Here is a 15,748-nt window from a genome sequence, read left to right as displayed (position 1 = left end):
AAGACTGCCAGGGGTCTGTTGGTAATCCCCCTCATGTATGCTGGGAGGCAGTTGAACAGTCTCGGACCCCTGACACTTATTGTATTGTCTCTTAACGTGCGAGTGACACCCCTGCTTTTCATTGGGGGGATGGTGCATCGTCTGCCAAGTCTTTTGCTTTCGTAGTGAGTGATTTTCGTGTGCAAGTTCGGTACTAGTCCCTCTAGGATTTTCCAGGTGTATATAATCATGTATCTCTCCCTCCTGCATTCCAGGGAATACAGGTTCAGGAACCTCAAGCGCTCCCAGTAATTGAGGTGTTTTATCTCCGTTATGCGCGCCGTGAAGGTTCTCTGTACATTTTCTAGGTCAGCAATTTCACCTGCCTTGAAAGGTTCTGTTAGTGTGCAGCAATATTCCAGCCTAGATAGAACAAGTGACCTGAAGAGTGTCATCATGGGCTTGGCATCCCTAGTTTTGAAGGTTCTCATTATCCATCCTGTCATTTTTCTAGCAGATGCTATTGATATAATGTTATGGTCCTTGAAGGTGAAATCCTTTGACATGATCACTCCCAGGTCTTTGACGTCTGTTTCTCGCTCTATTTTGTGGCCGGAATTTGTTTTGTACTCTGATGAAGTTTTGATTTCTTCGTGTCTACCACGCTCACATATTCTTGTCCTGTTTCCTGACAAATCTTACCTAACTTAAGTTCACACATTCTATACATATAATTCACGTACAACTATATTAAATTATCTTAAATATATAATACTTATGTTTATTGCTAATTAGTATGCCTATCATGGTGGAAAAGGGCCTGATCAACCAGGCTGTTACTGCTGGCCACACATAAATCGATGTATGACCCACAGCCCGGCTGGTCAAGTACCGACTTTAGGTGCCTGTCCAGTGCCTGCTTGAAGACAGTCAGTGGTCTATTGGTAATCCCCCTTATATATGCTGAGAGGCAGTTGAACAGTCTTGAGCCCCTGACACTTGTGTCGCCTCTTACCTGGACAGTATTTTCACTTAATATATTCTTTCAAGCTAGAATTTTTTTTCGAGAATATACATAAATTCAGATTTTACAATTAATTATAATTTGCGATATAGAAATAAATATTAGCATCTCTTAAAGCTTATTACTAATAAAATAAATTATTAGTAAAAAATATTGTTTCTCTTACCAGGGAAGTGACCTCTTAAGCGGAGTCATAACAACAGGATACATTATTAGCGGTAAGTTTATGTCCAGTGGCCTGATAAAACAGTAATTACAACAGACACTGTTAACGGTAAGTTCATGTCCAGCTTCTCGTGGTAGACACTGTAGGTACATTGTAACACTGTGTACATTGTAACACTGTGTACATTGTAACACTGTGTACATTGTAACACTGTGTACATTGTAACACTGTGTACATTGTAACACTGTGTACATTGTAACACTGTGTACATTGTAACACTGTGTACATTGTAACACTCTGTGTACATTGTAACACTGTGTGTGTGTACAATTGTACACACTGTGTGTACATTGTAACACTGTGTGTACACATGTGTGTACATTGTAACACTGTGTGTACATTGTAATGTGTGTACATTGTAACACTGTGTGTACATGTGTGTACATTGTAATACTGTGTGTGTACATTGTATGTGTGTAATTGTAAAACACATGTGTGTACATTGTAATACTGTGTGTACATTGTAACACTGTGTGTACATTGTAACACTGTGTGTACATTGTAACACTGCGTGTACATTGTAATACTGTGTGTACATTGTAACCCTGTGTGTACATTGTAACACTGTGTGTACATTGTAACACTGCGTGTACATTGTAACACTGTGTGTACATTGTAACACTGTGTGTACATTGTAATACTGTGTGTACATTGTAACACTGTGTGTACATTGTAACACTGTGTGTACATTGTAATACTGTGTGTACATTGTAATACTGTGTGTACATTGTAACACTGTGTGTACATTGTAACACTGTGTGTACATTGTAACACTGTGTGTACATTGTAACACTGTGTGTACATTGTAATACTGTGTGTACATTGTAATACTGTGTGTACATTGTAATACTGTGTGTACAATGTAACACTGTGTGTACATTGTAATACTGTGTGTACATTGTAACACTGTGTGTACATTGTAACACTGTGTGTACATTGTAACACTGTGTGTACATTGTAATACTGTGTGTACATTGTAATACTGTGTGTACAATGTAACACTGTGTGTACATTGTAATACTGTGTGTACATTGTAATACTGAGTGTACTTTGTAACACTGTGTGTACATTGTAATACTGTGTGTACATTGTAACACTGTGTGTACATTGTAATACTGTGTGTACAATGTAACACTGTGTGTACATTGTAATACTGTGTGTACATTGTAACACTGTGTGTACATTGTAATACTGTGTGTACATTGTAACACTGTGTGTACATTGTAATACTGTGTGTACATTGTAACACTGTGTGTACATTGTAATACTGTGTGTACTTTGTAACACTGTGTGTACATTGTAATACTGTGTGTACATTGTAACACTGTGTGTACATTGTAATACTGTGTGTACATTGTAACACTGTGTGTACATTGTAATACTGTGTGTACATTGTAACACTGTGTGTACATTGTAACACTGTGTGTACATTGTAATACTGTGTGTACATTGTAATACTGTGTGTACATTGTAACACTGTATGTACATTGTAACACTGGAGTTTACCTGGAGAGAGTTTCGGGGGTCAACGCCCCCGCGGCCCGGTCTGTGACCAGGCCTCCTGGTGGATCAGCGCCTGATCAACCAGGCTGTTGCTGCTGGCTGCACGCAAACCAACGTACGAGCCACAGCCCGGCTGATCAGGAACTGTCTTTAGGTGCTTGTCCAGTGCCAGCTTGAAGACTGCCAGGGGTCTGTTGGTAATCCCCCTTATGTGTGCTGGGAGGCAGTTGAACAGTCTCGGGCCCCTGACACTTATTGTATGGTCTCTTAACGTGCTAGTGACACCCCTGCTTTTCATTGGGGGGATGGTGCATCGTCTGCCAAGTCTTTTGCTTTCGTAGTGAGTGATTTTCGTGTGCAAGTTTGGTACTAGTCCCTCTAGGATTTTCCAGGTGTATATAATCATGTATCTCTCCCTCCTGCGTTCCAGGGAATACAGGTTTAGAAACCTCAAGCGCTCCCAGTAATTGAGGTGTTTTATCTCCGTTATGCGCGCCGTGAAAGTTCTCTGTACATTTTCTAGGTCGGCAATTTCACCTGCCTTGAAAGGTGCTGTTAGAGTGCAGCAATATTCCAGCCTAGATAGAACAAGTGACCTGAAGAGTGTCATCATGGGCTTGGCCTCCCTAGTTTTGAAGGTTCTCATTATCCATCCTGTCATTTTTCTAGCAGACGCGATTGATACATTGTAACACTGTGTGTACATTGTAACACTGTGTGTACATTGTAACACTGTGTGTACATTGTAACACTGTGTGTACATTGTAATACTGTGTGTAAATTGTAACACTGTGTGTACATTGTAACACTGTGTGTACATTGTAACACTGTGTGTACATTGTAACACTGTGTGTACATTGTAACACTATGTGTACATTGTAACGCTGTGTGTACATTGTAACACTGTGTGTACATTGTAACACTGTGTGTACATTGTAACACTGTGTGTACATTGTAACACTGTGTGTACATTGTAACACTGTGTGTACATTGTAACACTGTGTGTACATTGTAACACTGTGTGTACATTGTAACACTGTGTGTACACTGTAACACTGTGTGTACATTGTAACACTGTGTGTACATTGTAACACTGTGTGTACACTGTAACACTGTACATTGTAACACTGTGTGTACATTGTAACACTGTGTGTACACTGTAACACTGTGTGTACATTGTAACACTGTGTGTACATTGTAACACTGTGTGTACATTGTAACACTGTGTGTACATTGTAATACTGTGTGTACATTGTAACACTGTGTGTACACTGTAACACTGTGTGTACATTGTAACACTGTGTGTACATTGTAACACTGTGTGTACATTGTAACACTGTGTGTACATTGTAACACTGTGTGTACATTGTAACACTGTGTGTACATTGTAACACTGTGTGTACATTGTAACACTGTGTGTACATTGTAACACTGTGTGTACATTGTAACACTGTGTGTACATTGTAAGCGTTTCATCAGGAGGTTGAAGTTGTAAATCATAACTGAGGAAGTTTATTCTCTTTAAGGGTTACAATGTTGGGTTTATAGGTTATAAAATACTAATTACAGAGGGGGACACTAGGACACCTAGCATGGCTAGGACACCTAGCATGGCTAGGACACCTAGCATGGCTAGGACACCTAGCATGGCTAGGACACCTAGCATGGCTAGGACACCTAGCATGGCTAGGACACCTAGCATGGCTAGGACACCTAGCATGGCTAGGACACCTAGCATGGCTAGGACACCTAGCATGGCTAGGACACCTAGCATGACTATATTAGAGGTATACATTACCCAGGTATACAAGTGGAGGGTGTATACTTGGATAATGTATCCCTGGAGAGTGTATACCTGTAGAGTGTATATCTAGAGTGTATATCTGGAGAGTGTATACCTGGAGGGTGTATGCCTGGAGAGTGCATACTTGGAGAGTGTATACCTGGAGAGTGTGTACCTGGAGAGTGTATACCTGGAGAGTGTACATCTAGAGAGTGAATACATGGAGAGTGTATTTCTGGAGAGTGTATACCTGGAGAGTGTATTTCTGGAGAGTGTATACCTGGAGAGTGTATTTCTGGAGAGTGTATACCTGGAGAGTGTATTTCTGGAGAGTGTATACCTGGAGAGTGTATTTCTGGAGAGTGTATACCTGGAGAGCGTGTACCTGGAGAGTGTATATCTGGAGAGTGTATATCTGGAGAGTGTATATCTGGAGAGTGTATATCTGGAGAGTGTATATCTGGAGAGTGTATATCTGGAGAGTGTATATCTGGAGTGTGTATACTGGAGAGTGTATATCTGGAGAGTGTATACCTGGAGAGTGTATATCTGGAGAGTGTATACCTGGAGAGTGTATATCTGGAGAGTGTATATCTGGAGAGTGTATATCTGGAGAGTGTATATCTGGTGAGTGTATATCTGGAGTGTGTATACTGGAGAGTGTATATCTGGTGAGTGTATATCTAGAGAGTGTATATCTGGAGAGTGTATATCTGGTGAGTGTATATCTGGAGTGTGTATATCTGGAGTGTGTATATCTGGAGAGTGTATACCTGGAGAGTGTATATCTGGTGAGTGTATATCTGGAGAGTGTATATCTGGTGAGTGTATATCTGGAGAGTGTATATCTGGTGAGTGTATATCTGGAGAGTGTATATCTGGTGAGTGTATATCTGGAGTGTGTATACTGGAGAGTGTATATCTGGTGAGTGTATACCTGGAGAGTGTATATCTGGTGAGTGTATATCTAGAGAGTGTATATCTGGTGAGTGTATATCTGGAGAGTGTATATCTGGTGAGTGTATATCTGGAGTGTGTATATCTGGAGTGTGTATACCTGGAGAATGTATACTTGGAGAGTGTATACCTGGAGGGTGTATACCTGGAGAGTGCATACTTGGAGGGTGTATACCTGGAGAGTGCATACTTGGAGGGTGTATACCTGGAGAGTGAATACTTGGAGGGTGTATACCTGGAGAGTGCACACTTGGAGGGTGTATACCTGGAGAGTGAATACTTGGAGGGTGTATACCTGGAGAGGGAATACTTGGAGGGTGTATACCTGGAGAGTGTATATCTGGAGAGTGTATATCTGGAGAGTGTATACCTGGAGAATATATACTTTGAGAGTGTATACCTGGAAAGTGCATACTTGGAGGGTGTATACCTGGAGAGTGTATACTTGGAGAGTGTATACCTGGAGGATATATACCTGGAGAGTGTATACTGGAGAGTGTATACCTGGAGAGTATATCTGTATAGTATATATCTGGAGAGTGTATATCTGGAGGGTGTATATCTGGAGAGTGTATATCTGGAGAGTGTATATCTGGAGAGTGTATATCTGGAGAGTGTATACCTGGAGAATGTATACTTGGAGAGTGTATACCTGGAGGGTGTATACCTGGAGAGTGTATACCTGGAGGGTGTATATCTGGAGGGTGTATATCTGGAGAGTGTATACCTGGAGAGTGTATATCTGGAGAGTGTATACCTGGAGGGTGTATATCTGGAGGGTGTATATCTGGAGAGTGTATACCTGGAGAGTGTATATCTGGAGAGTGTATACCTGGAAAGTATATACCTGGAGAATGTATATCTGGAGAGTGTATGCCTGGAGAGTGTATACCTGGAGAGAGTATACCTGGAGAGTGTGTATCTGGAGAGTGCATACCTGGAGAGTGTATATCTGGAGAGTATATACCTGGAGAATGAATATCTGGAGAGTGCATGCCTGGAGAGTGAATATCTAGAGAGTGTATATCTGGAGAGTGTATTCCTAGAGGGTGTATGCCTGGAGAGTGTATACCTGGAGAGAGTATAACTGGAGGGTGTATATCTGGAGGGTGTATATCTTGAGAGCGTATATCTGGAAAGTGTACATCTGGAGAGTGAATACTTTGAGAGTGTATACTTGGAGAGTGTATATCTGGAGAGTGTATACCTAGAGATTGTGTTCCTGGAGAATGTATATCTGGAGAGTGTATATCCCTTAGTGTATACCTGGAGAGTGTATACCTGGAGAGTATATACCTGGAGAGTGTATACCTGGAGAGTGTATACCTGGAGAGTGTCCATTGCCTGCTTGAAGACAGCCAGGGGTCTATTGGTAATCCCCCCTTGTGTATGCTGGGAGGCAGTTGAACAGTCTCAGGCCCCTGACACTTATTGTATTGTCTCTTAACGTGCTAGTGGCTCCTCTGCATCGTCTGCCGAGTCTTTAGCTTTCGTTGTAAGTGATTTTCGTGTGCAAGTTCGGTACTAGTCCCTCTAGGATTTTCCAGGTTTATATAGCATGTATCTCTCCCGCCTGCGTTCCAGGGGGTACAGGTTCAGGAACTTCAAGCGCTCCCAGTAATTGAGGTGTTTTATCTCCGTTATGCGCGCCGTGAAGGTTCTCTGTACATTTTCTAGGTCAGCAATTTCACCTGCCTTGAAAGGTTCTGTTAGTGTGCAGCAATATTCCAGCCTAGATAGAACAAGCGACCTGAAGAGTGTCGTCATGGGCTTGGCATCCCTAGTTTTGAAGGTTCTCATTATCCATCCTGTCATTTTTCTAGCAGATGCGATTGATTCAATTTATTTTCCTTAAAGGTGAGATCCTCCGACATGATCACTCCCAGGTCTTTGATGTTGGTTTCTCGCTCTATTTTGTGGCCGGAATTTGTTTTGTACTCAGATGAAGTTTTAATTTCCTCATGTTTACCATATCGGAGTAATTGAAATTTCTCATCGTTGAACTTCATATTGTTTTCTGCAGCCCACTGAAAGATTTGGTTGATGTCCGCCTGGAGCCTTGCAGTGTCTGCAATGGAAGACACTGTCATGCAGATTCGGGTGTCATCTGCAAAGGAAGACACGGTGCTGTGGCTGACATCCTTGTCTATGTCATATATGAGGATGAGAAACAAGATGGGAGCGAGTACTGTGCCTTGTGGAACAGAGCTTTTCACCGTAGCCGCCTCAGACTTTACTCTGTTCACTACTACTCTTTCTGTTCTGTTTGTGAGGAAATTATAGATCCATCTACCAACTTTTCCTGTTATTCCTTTAGCACGCATTTTGTGCGCTATTACGCCATGGTCACACTTGTCGAAGGCTTTTGCAAAGTCTGTATATATTACATCTGCATTCTCTTTGTCTTCTAGTGCATCTAGGACCTTGTTGTAGTGATCCAGTAGTTGAGACAGACATGAGCGACCTGCTCTAAACCCAGGTTGCCCTGGATTGTGTTACTGATGGGTATCTGGATGGGTGGCGATCTTGCTTCTTAGAACCATTTCAAAGATTTTTATCATATGGGATGTTAGTGCTATTGGTCTGTAGTTCTTTGCTATTGCTTTACTGCCCCCTTTGTGGAGTGGGGCTATGTCTCTTGTTTTAGTAACTGTGGGACGACCCCGTGTCCCTGCTCCCTCTCCATAGGATGGTAAATGCTCGTGATAGGGGCTTCTTGCAGTTCTTGATGAACACGGAGTTCCATGAGTCTGACCCTGGGGCAGAGTGCATGGGCATGTCATTTATCGCCTGTTCGAAGTCATTTGGCGTCAGGATAACATCAGATAGGTCTGTTATAGCTTGTGTTTTGCCTGCTAGTGGCTTTTGTGCCTAACAGTGTTTTATTACAAGTAAACTATGTTATCTCTGCACTGCATAGAAGAAATAAAATATTGAATTTGAATTTGTATGTCACAGTAGGAAAGTAAGCGATGGATTGAGTGTGTATTCCAGTGTAACACAGTAGCTACATTATAGTGTTCCCTGTTCCATTTTTTAGGTACCAACAACAAGGTACCTTTTCAAGTACCTTGTTGCTGGTACAGAGCTCTTGATCCAAAAAATTTTAGTTATCCTTTAATTAAGTTCAATTGCCTCCTACTGCACTTATCCATGATAACACTAATGCTGTAATAATGTTTGGTCTCTCCCGCAGGTTATGTTCCTCCCATGCCACCACCTTTTACTGGCGTCCACAGATATATGTTTTACCTCTTTGAAGAGACAGGCAAGGGGGTAGATCGTCACGCCAATATCAAGCGTTTTCAATTTAACCTCTATAAACACGCCAAGCAGCGTGGTCTGTGTGGGCCGGTGGCTCAGGCCATGTTCAACACCCAGTTCTCTCTGTTTACAGATGCATTTCTTAAGAACATATTATTATAAGAGTGAAGAATATAATTGGTAGACTTACGGACAATGTGATAGGTAAGAGGATACAAGGTGCAAGTAGTGAGACTGCAATTATGTTTAGCACTCAAGGTGCTTTGTCAGTCCAAAGAAAAACATGGTTTCAATGATATGGATCAATAGTTGTGCCTGTATCCTCTTAGTTAATAAGACCAGGAAAGTACTCTTCGTCTTCCATCATTTTTTAATGTCTCTGTATTCAACTGATAAAGCCTTCTACGCAGGTGAAACGCTTCGTCAATAAAGATTCTAGTGTCGCACATCTGTCTTACTCTTCACCTTGTCTGTATTATATACCACTTACACATGTTGTAGGTCAGCTGGTTCACGGTGTAAACCTCTCTAGGACTCCTTCAACTGCGTCAGCTTTTCTTTATAATTTTATAGTAATCTTTATTTCTACAAGTACATATACAAGGTATAAAAGTACATGTACAAGGTATACAAATACATGTACAAGGTATACAAGTACATGTACAAGGTATACAAGTACATGTACAAGGTATACAAGTACATGTACAAGGTATACAGACCATAGCTGACATCGGTGACATACTACTATATAGAAAGCCGATTGTTATGCAGAGCATTTCCCGCAAATTACGTCAGTTTTGTCCCAGGATGCAACCCACACCAGTCCACTAACACCCAGGCACCCATTTTACTGATGGGTGAACATGGACAGCAGGTATCTTAAGGAAACACGTCCTAATGTTTCCAACTGTTCCGGGGATCGACCCCCGGACCTCAATGTGTGAGCTGAGTGCGCTAACAACTGCTACAAACACTTGGAATTGTTATAGACAGCCTCCTCAGTGTTGTGCTCGCTATCCTCTACACGGAGACCCTAGAAACAGAGAAATTCAGTATCATGATTCCCAAGACTGATTTTATTTGGAGTGACTGTCATGGGACGATATCATGGTGTTTTATTCAAGATGCTTTAATAGCCAGGGTCCCCTCGACAAAACTGTTATCGAACTATCTATGGAGTCCACAATGGAACTCGAAAAAAGAGGGAAGACTCCTTTTCCTCGACATCCTCCTGTACTGGCCTACCAACAGCAACACCCTTCTCTTCAAACTCTCACCAAAGCAGGTGTCCTTATTGGTTTCTTTTTAAGAGGCATCTGCATCTCTACCCATTGCTTTCTTAGAGGAATGTTCCTACATATCACGTCTTCATTTTCCCCTCTTACTTCATCCGAGACCGCATTCTCAAGCTGTCCTCAACAATTAACCCAAGAAACATTACGCCGAACAGTTCTTAGTGGCTCCATGCGGGGATGTTGCCAGGAATACCCACCGGGTGCATGTTAGAAACAACGTAAATGTATCCACCATGGCTACATATTCCTTTTTTCAAAGACTTCACTATGAAGCGTAGTCCTACACTTCCAGCTTCCACGGAAGACGTCAACACAATCTCCTGTGGGCGCTGTTTCAAGAAATATAGAGTGGACAGGCAGAAGAGGTCTGTCTATCTACCTGGGTGAACATGGATGACATGTACAACTCCTATGTCTGCGACAGACACTCCACGGGACATCTGATGAGTTAATAATAATAATATCTTTATTTACTACAAGTACATGTACAAGGTATACAGGCAATAGTTAATATCAGTGACACACTGCTATATAGAAAACTGATTGTTATACTGAGCATTACCCGTAAATTAGGTCTTTGTCCCAGGATGCGACCCACACCAGTCTACTGACTCCCAGGTACCCATTTTACTGATGGGTGAACGTAGAAAACCGGTGTAAAGAAACACACCCAATGTTTCTACCCGCGCTGGGAATCGAACCCAGACCCACGCTGTGTGAAGCAAGAGCTTTAGCCACCAGGCCACGAGGACCGTTGGAATGAGGCACAACTCACCATCAATGAACCCGACTGTAGGCGTTGAAGGTTCTTGGGAGCCTAATTAATCGCCGTCACTGGCACCGTGGAACGAAAACCTAGAAACTATGGCGTATTAAAAACACTAATATAAATTATTCTTGACCATGTTAAGCCCCACCTAAGGCACAACACCGCATTCAGGTGACCTAATGAACGACCTGACACCATCATGAAATCTAACTTGTTCTTTCGTCAGGTCAATACCTGCCACTCACGATACCCGACTTTCACGTCTCACTTATATGCTTGGTGGCTAAGTCTCTCGCTTCACAAGGTGAGTGTCTGGGTTCGATTCCCAGCGAGGGTAGAAACATTGGGCGTATTTCTTTACACTGGTTGTCTATATTCCCTATCAATAAAATGGGCACCTAGGTGTTAGTCGACTGGTGTGGGTCGCATCCTGGGGCAAAACTGACCTAATTTGTGGGAAATACTCTGCTTAACAAGTGACTGTCTATATAGTAGTATGTCACTGATGTCAGCTATGGTCTGTACTGTATATGTAGTAAATAAAGATATTATAATTATTATTATTATTATTATTATTATTATTATTATTATTATTATTATTATTATTATTATTCACAGTTTTAATCTTGACTCCTGTATTTTAGAGGTAAAGGTCCTAGGACTGAAACTTGTCTAATAAATATGTCCTAGTATATACCTGTGTGTTTTTAAACTTTCTGGCCTGTACTAGACAGGTTCCTCTCACATCGAACGCTTCTCACTCATACCCAGAGAATTTAGCTACAATGACCCTACTTGGCAATAAGTTCTACTTATCGACAACTCCAAATCCTTCCTTTATCCTTTCTAAACCTAAATTAGAATATTGAATAGGGTAGGACTGAGCACACCTCCCTGTGGGGTTCCTAATTCAAAATCTTTAGTTAAACTTCTATGTCCCTGGAACAACACAGACGACTTTCTGTTGGACAGGTAACCTTTAATCCAGCGGAGAAGCCATCCTCCAACATCCATTCTGGCAAGTTCACTAATGATTACATGTCGGTTGGCTACATCAAAAGCGGATTTAAGGTCAAGAAAGGTAGTGTATGAGCTGTCAGTGTGCAGAGTGAGAAAGGTGGTAATGCAATGATGCACACTCCTTCCATGCATGAAGCCATACAACCGGGGAGACAAAAACTGCTTAATTCTGTGCATGAGACGATTAAGAATCATCCTTTCGAATGTTTTACACAAGCAGCTAGTAAGGGATATTGGGCGAAATGAGTTTTGTTGATTGGGCTTCGGAATGGGAATAATGAGGCTGTTGGTCTATGATTTAGGGAGCTCCTCAGTGACATAACTCATGTTATATAATTCAAGTAAAGGATTACCTGGTACTCGACACTGCAATCTGAGTATGTTTTAAGTAATACCATCCTCACCAGGCGACGTGGAGTTGCCCTTAGTGCTGCATCAAGTTCAAAGTTAGTGAAAGGAAAGTTACAGTCATCTTCCTTGCTGAGCATGAAACAAATCAGTCTCTCCCTTGCATCATATTTGTGGAAAATACTGTATATATTTTCCAGAAATTCAGTATTTATATGTAAATAGATGGCCATACTGTATTTAATAATATTTATGTCATAGAAAACGGAAAGCCTGCGTCTGCGCAGACGAGACTCGCCATCTTGGTTTTGAAATTTGTACAAACGTTGGTGTAATGGGAAGAATTTTTCGTGCTCTAGAGGTTAAAATTGTGTTGACACCTCTCAAATAGGAGGCGAAATTGGTGGATATGCATTCCTGCATAACTTGAGATATCAGACGACTGGACAAGACAGCTCCGGAACCTCAGATAAGCTCTCTAGATTTGTGTGTAATTCTGGCCAGCATTATTTTCATAGATTTAGTTAGAGTGAGGTTTTCTGAGTATGATACACATTAATCTCCAGTCAAATTGGTGAGTGATATTAAGATATATTTCCTTCTGTTATGTAATTGTGTATATATATATAACCATTTATTATTTTTAATATACAGTCCACAAATTTATATATTTACCAGTATTCCTGGTGTATGTATATTTCATTTAATTAATAGGTCCAGAGCAACTTGTGGTTATGACAGTGGTAGGTATCGAAGGGGACATTTTTTGCGACCTAGGTGTCCCAAATTCCTACTTGTCTATGTAACATTGATAAATAATAATTATCTTTGTTATCATTTACTGTTATGTACATAATTAGTTACATTCAGATAAATGCAATTTTCCACAATTAATTTGCCCGTTGGTCCTTCTTGAACCAGAGGTAATTAGTGAAGTCATTAATTAGTTAATTACTTAATAATTATATGTGAAATGACAGAAGGAGGTGGATGTTAAGTTCACAAATTTACTTAATGTGTAGTGGATTATAATTATTACAATATTAATTTTGATAAGCTCAAGTCTGGCTAAGTTTATATTAATTTGTATAATATTAATTTGATAAGACAATTCTGGCCAAGATTTATATCAGTGTATGTGTAATTGATAAGCCATGTGTAGCTAATTATTAATGTGTATATTAATTTTTCTATGCCAAATTCTGGCAAGGATTTATTAATTTGTATAATATTAATTTTGATGAGCCAAGTTTGTATTAATGTACATTTAAAATTTATATTATACATATAATTGCTAAGCTCAAGTAGCTGGGATTTATTCAAAGGTAAGTTGTATCAGTGTTGTAAGTTGTAATCAGTTTTATTAATAAAGTTGAATTTAATACATTGCATCATGGCTGAAAATGAGGAAATTAATATAGAAGACAAACATATGGAATATAGAGCAAAGAAAGCGTCATTGCAGGCTAGAAAGGGTCATGTAACCAAGGCATATAATAAATGTTTGGAATTAATGAATCAAGAAACTCTGAATACTGATGATTTAAAATTGTATTTAGATGCTTTAGGTAATAGATATGATTTATACAAATTATATTACAACAAATATGAAGGAGATTTATTAGTAAACTGCGTAGATGAGACTGAAGTAGATCTCATAATTAATCAGTATTATGAATTAGAGGAAAAGATTCTTTCTTGTAAAAGTCAGGCCTTGAATAAATTAAAATGTGTAAACCAGGCAGTTAATCAGTCTGCTTCAACAAATAATATGTCTTTGCCAAAACTCCCAGAATTGTGTTTGCCTGTGTTTAATCCTGGAGAAAATTGGGAGGAATTTTGGTCAATTTTTAAAGCAGCTGTGCATGACAGGAGTGACCTAGCCTGTGTAACTAAATTATTTTACCTCAAAGGACAGGTAAGAGGAGATGCTCACATACTCATACAAGCCTTTTCCAATGTAGATGACTCTTACAAGGAAGCAGTTGACTTGTTGAAGGTCACTTATGGTAATATAGAACAAAGTAGGTTGGATCTAGTGAGTATCATTGTTAATTTAAAATCTCCAGATCACACTTGCAAAGGTTTACAGCAGTTTAGAGTTAAACTGGAGAGCACTCTCAAAACTTTAAGTAATAAATATAATCTGAAGGAATCAGACTGGTTATTGAGTGCCATGGTACAGAATAAATTAAGCTGTAAAACTTTGAATGGCTCTCAAACAAATATCACAAGGGTTATTTTGAACTGGAGGAAATAAGACTAGGTCTACAAGAATTAATTGTGCAGTTGCAGACCAGCCAACTAACTCATTTTAAAGGTGCAACACATAATAACTCTGAGGTATCTGTCAAGTTTCACAAAGGGAAAAATTATCCCAATGTTAATAATCAGATTTCATTTCCTAAAAAGAGTTGCATAGGTGCATATCAATTAGCAGGAATCAGAAATAATGATTCTCCACAAAGTAAGAGGAATAAGTACCCTCCTAAGAGTAGCCCAGTTAATAAGAAACCAGCCAAAGAAAAGAGAGATTGTCTCTACTGCAAGGGTACTCATTTTTCTAAGAATTGCAATGCATACAATTCATGGAATGATAAAGTTGAAAGATTGGAGGAACTTGACAGATGTATCAGATGTTTAGGTAATCACAATGTAAATGATTGTCATGCCAAATTAAACTTATGTTATCAATGTCACAAAGGAAGACACCATATAGTCATGTGTAAGGGTCTACATGATAATGTTGATAATAATGATAATGTTGACAATCCTGACACAACAGTAGCTAATGTAAAAATTGCTGCTAATGTTAATAATGATGGTTTTGCTGAAGTAGCTTTACCTGTGTTACAGGTAAAAATTGATGATAAAAGGCATAAATCAAAAAATGTAACTGCATTATTGGACCAGGGATCCCAACGTACTTTCATTAAACGTAAATGTCTTGATGGTATGAAAGTACAGATGGGAGATCCCACAACTCTAAAATTATCTGGTTTTCTCTCAGATAAAAGAGCTCAATTGTATGACACTGTTTATGTAACTGTCAGGTTGGGCAATGAGAAAAAACGTGTTAATGCAGTAATTGTAGATAGACTTCCAGAGAAAATATCTACAGTAGGGCTTAGTAAAGCTACAGAAAGACTCTCCCATAATGTAAATTTAGCACCTTCTGGTGTAAGTGATGATTCTGTAGGCCCAATAAATATTTTGATTGGTAGTGACTATTTTGCCTCCTTTGTAAAGGGTATGGTAAAGAAATGTGGTGTTACCCTTTTGAAGACTGCAGGAGGCCATGTAATGTATGGTAGGATTCCTCGTAATAATAATTCATGACTAGAGGAAACTACAAATACCATAACTGTGTGTCTTACTCATGAAATCGTACCCCAGTATAATTCTTCCATAGAGGATGGTGTTGAGCCAGTGCATAAATTGTGGGAATTAGACAGCATTGGAATAAATGTAAATGAAGAAAGTCCAGACGATTCTTTTACTCAGGAGCAATACCTGAAAGATGTAAAATTTGAATCTTGACAATACTGGATACGACTTCCGTGGAGACTGAACCATCCAG

At 39.8% G+C, this 15,748-nt stretch overlaps 1 protein-coding gene across 1 annotated transcript in view; it reads left to right on the top strand.

Annotated features, from left to right (window-relative positions):
• The window catches only part of LOC128703730 (protein D2), a 140,753-nt gene extending 129,137 nt beyond the window's left edge, over positions 1 to 11,616 (top strand). Inside the window, exons 5-6 of the mRNA XM_070098497.1 lie at positions 1,173 to 1,221; positions 8,669 to 11,616. Of these exons, the coding sequence (XP_069954598.1) occupies positions 1,173 to 1,221; positions 8,669 to 8,898 (279 nt within the window). The 3' untranslated portion in view covers positions 8,899 to 11,616. The remainder of the gene's footprint in view (positions 1 to 1,172; positions 1,222 to 8,668) is intronic.
• Positions 11,617 to 15,748: the final 4,132 nt, after the last annotated feature.

The sequence above is a fragment of the Cherax quadricarinatus genome, chromosome 62, assembly GCF_038502225.1.
Source record: "Cherax quadricarinatus isolate ZL_2023a chromosome 62, ASM3850222v1, whole genome shotgun sequence".
Classification (NCBI taxonomy): Eukaryota; Metazoa; Arthropoda; class Malacostraca; order Decapoda; family Parastacidae; genus Cherax; species Cherax quadricarinatus.
Note: the sequence above shows the minus strand (reverse complement) of the source record. Positions and strands in the feature narration are given on the sequence as shown.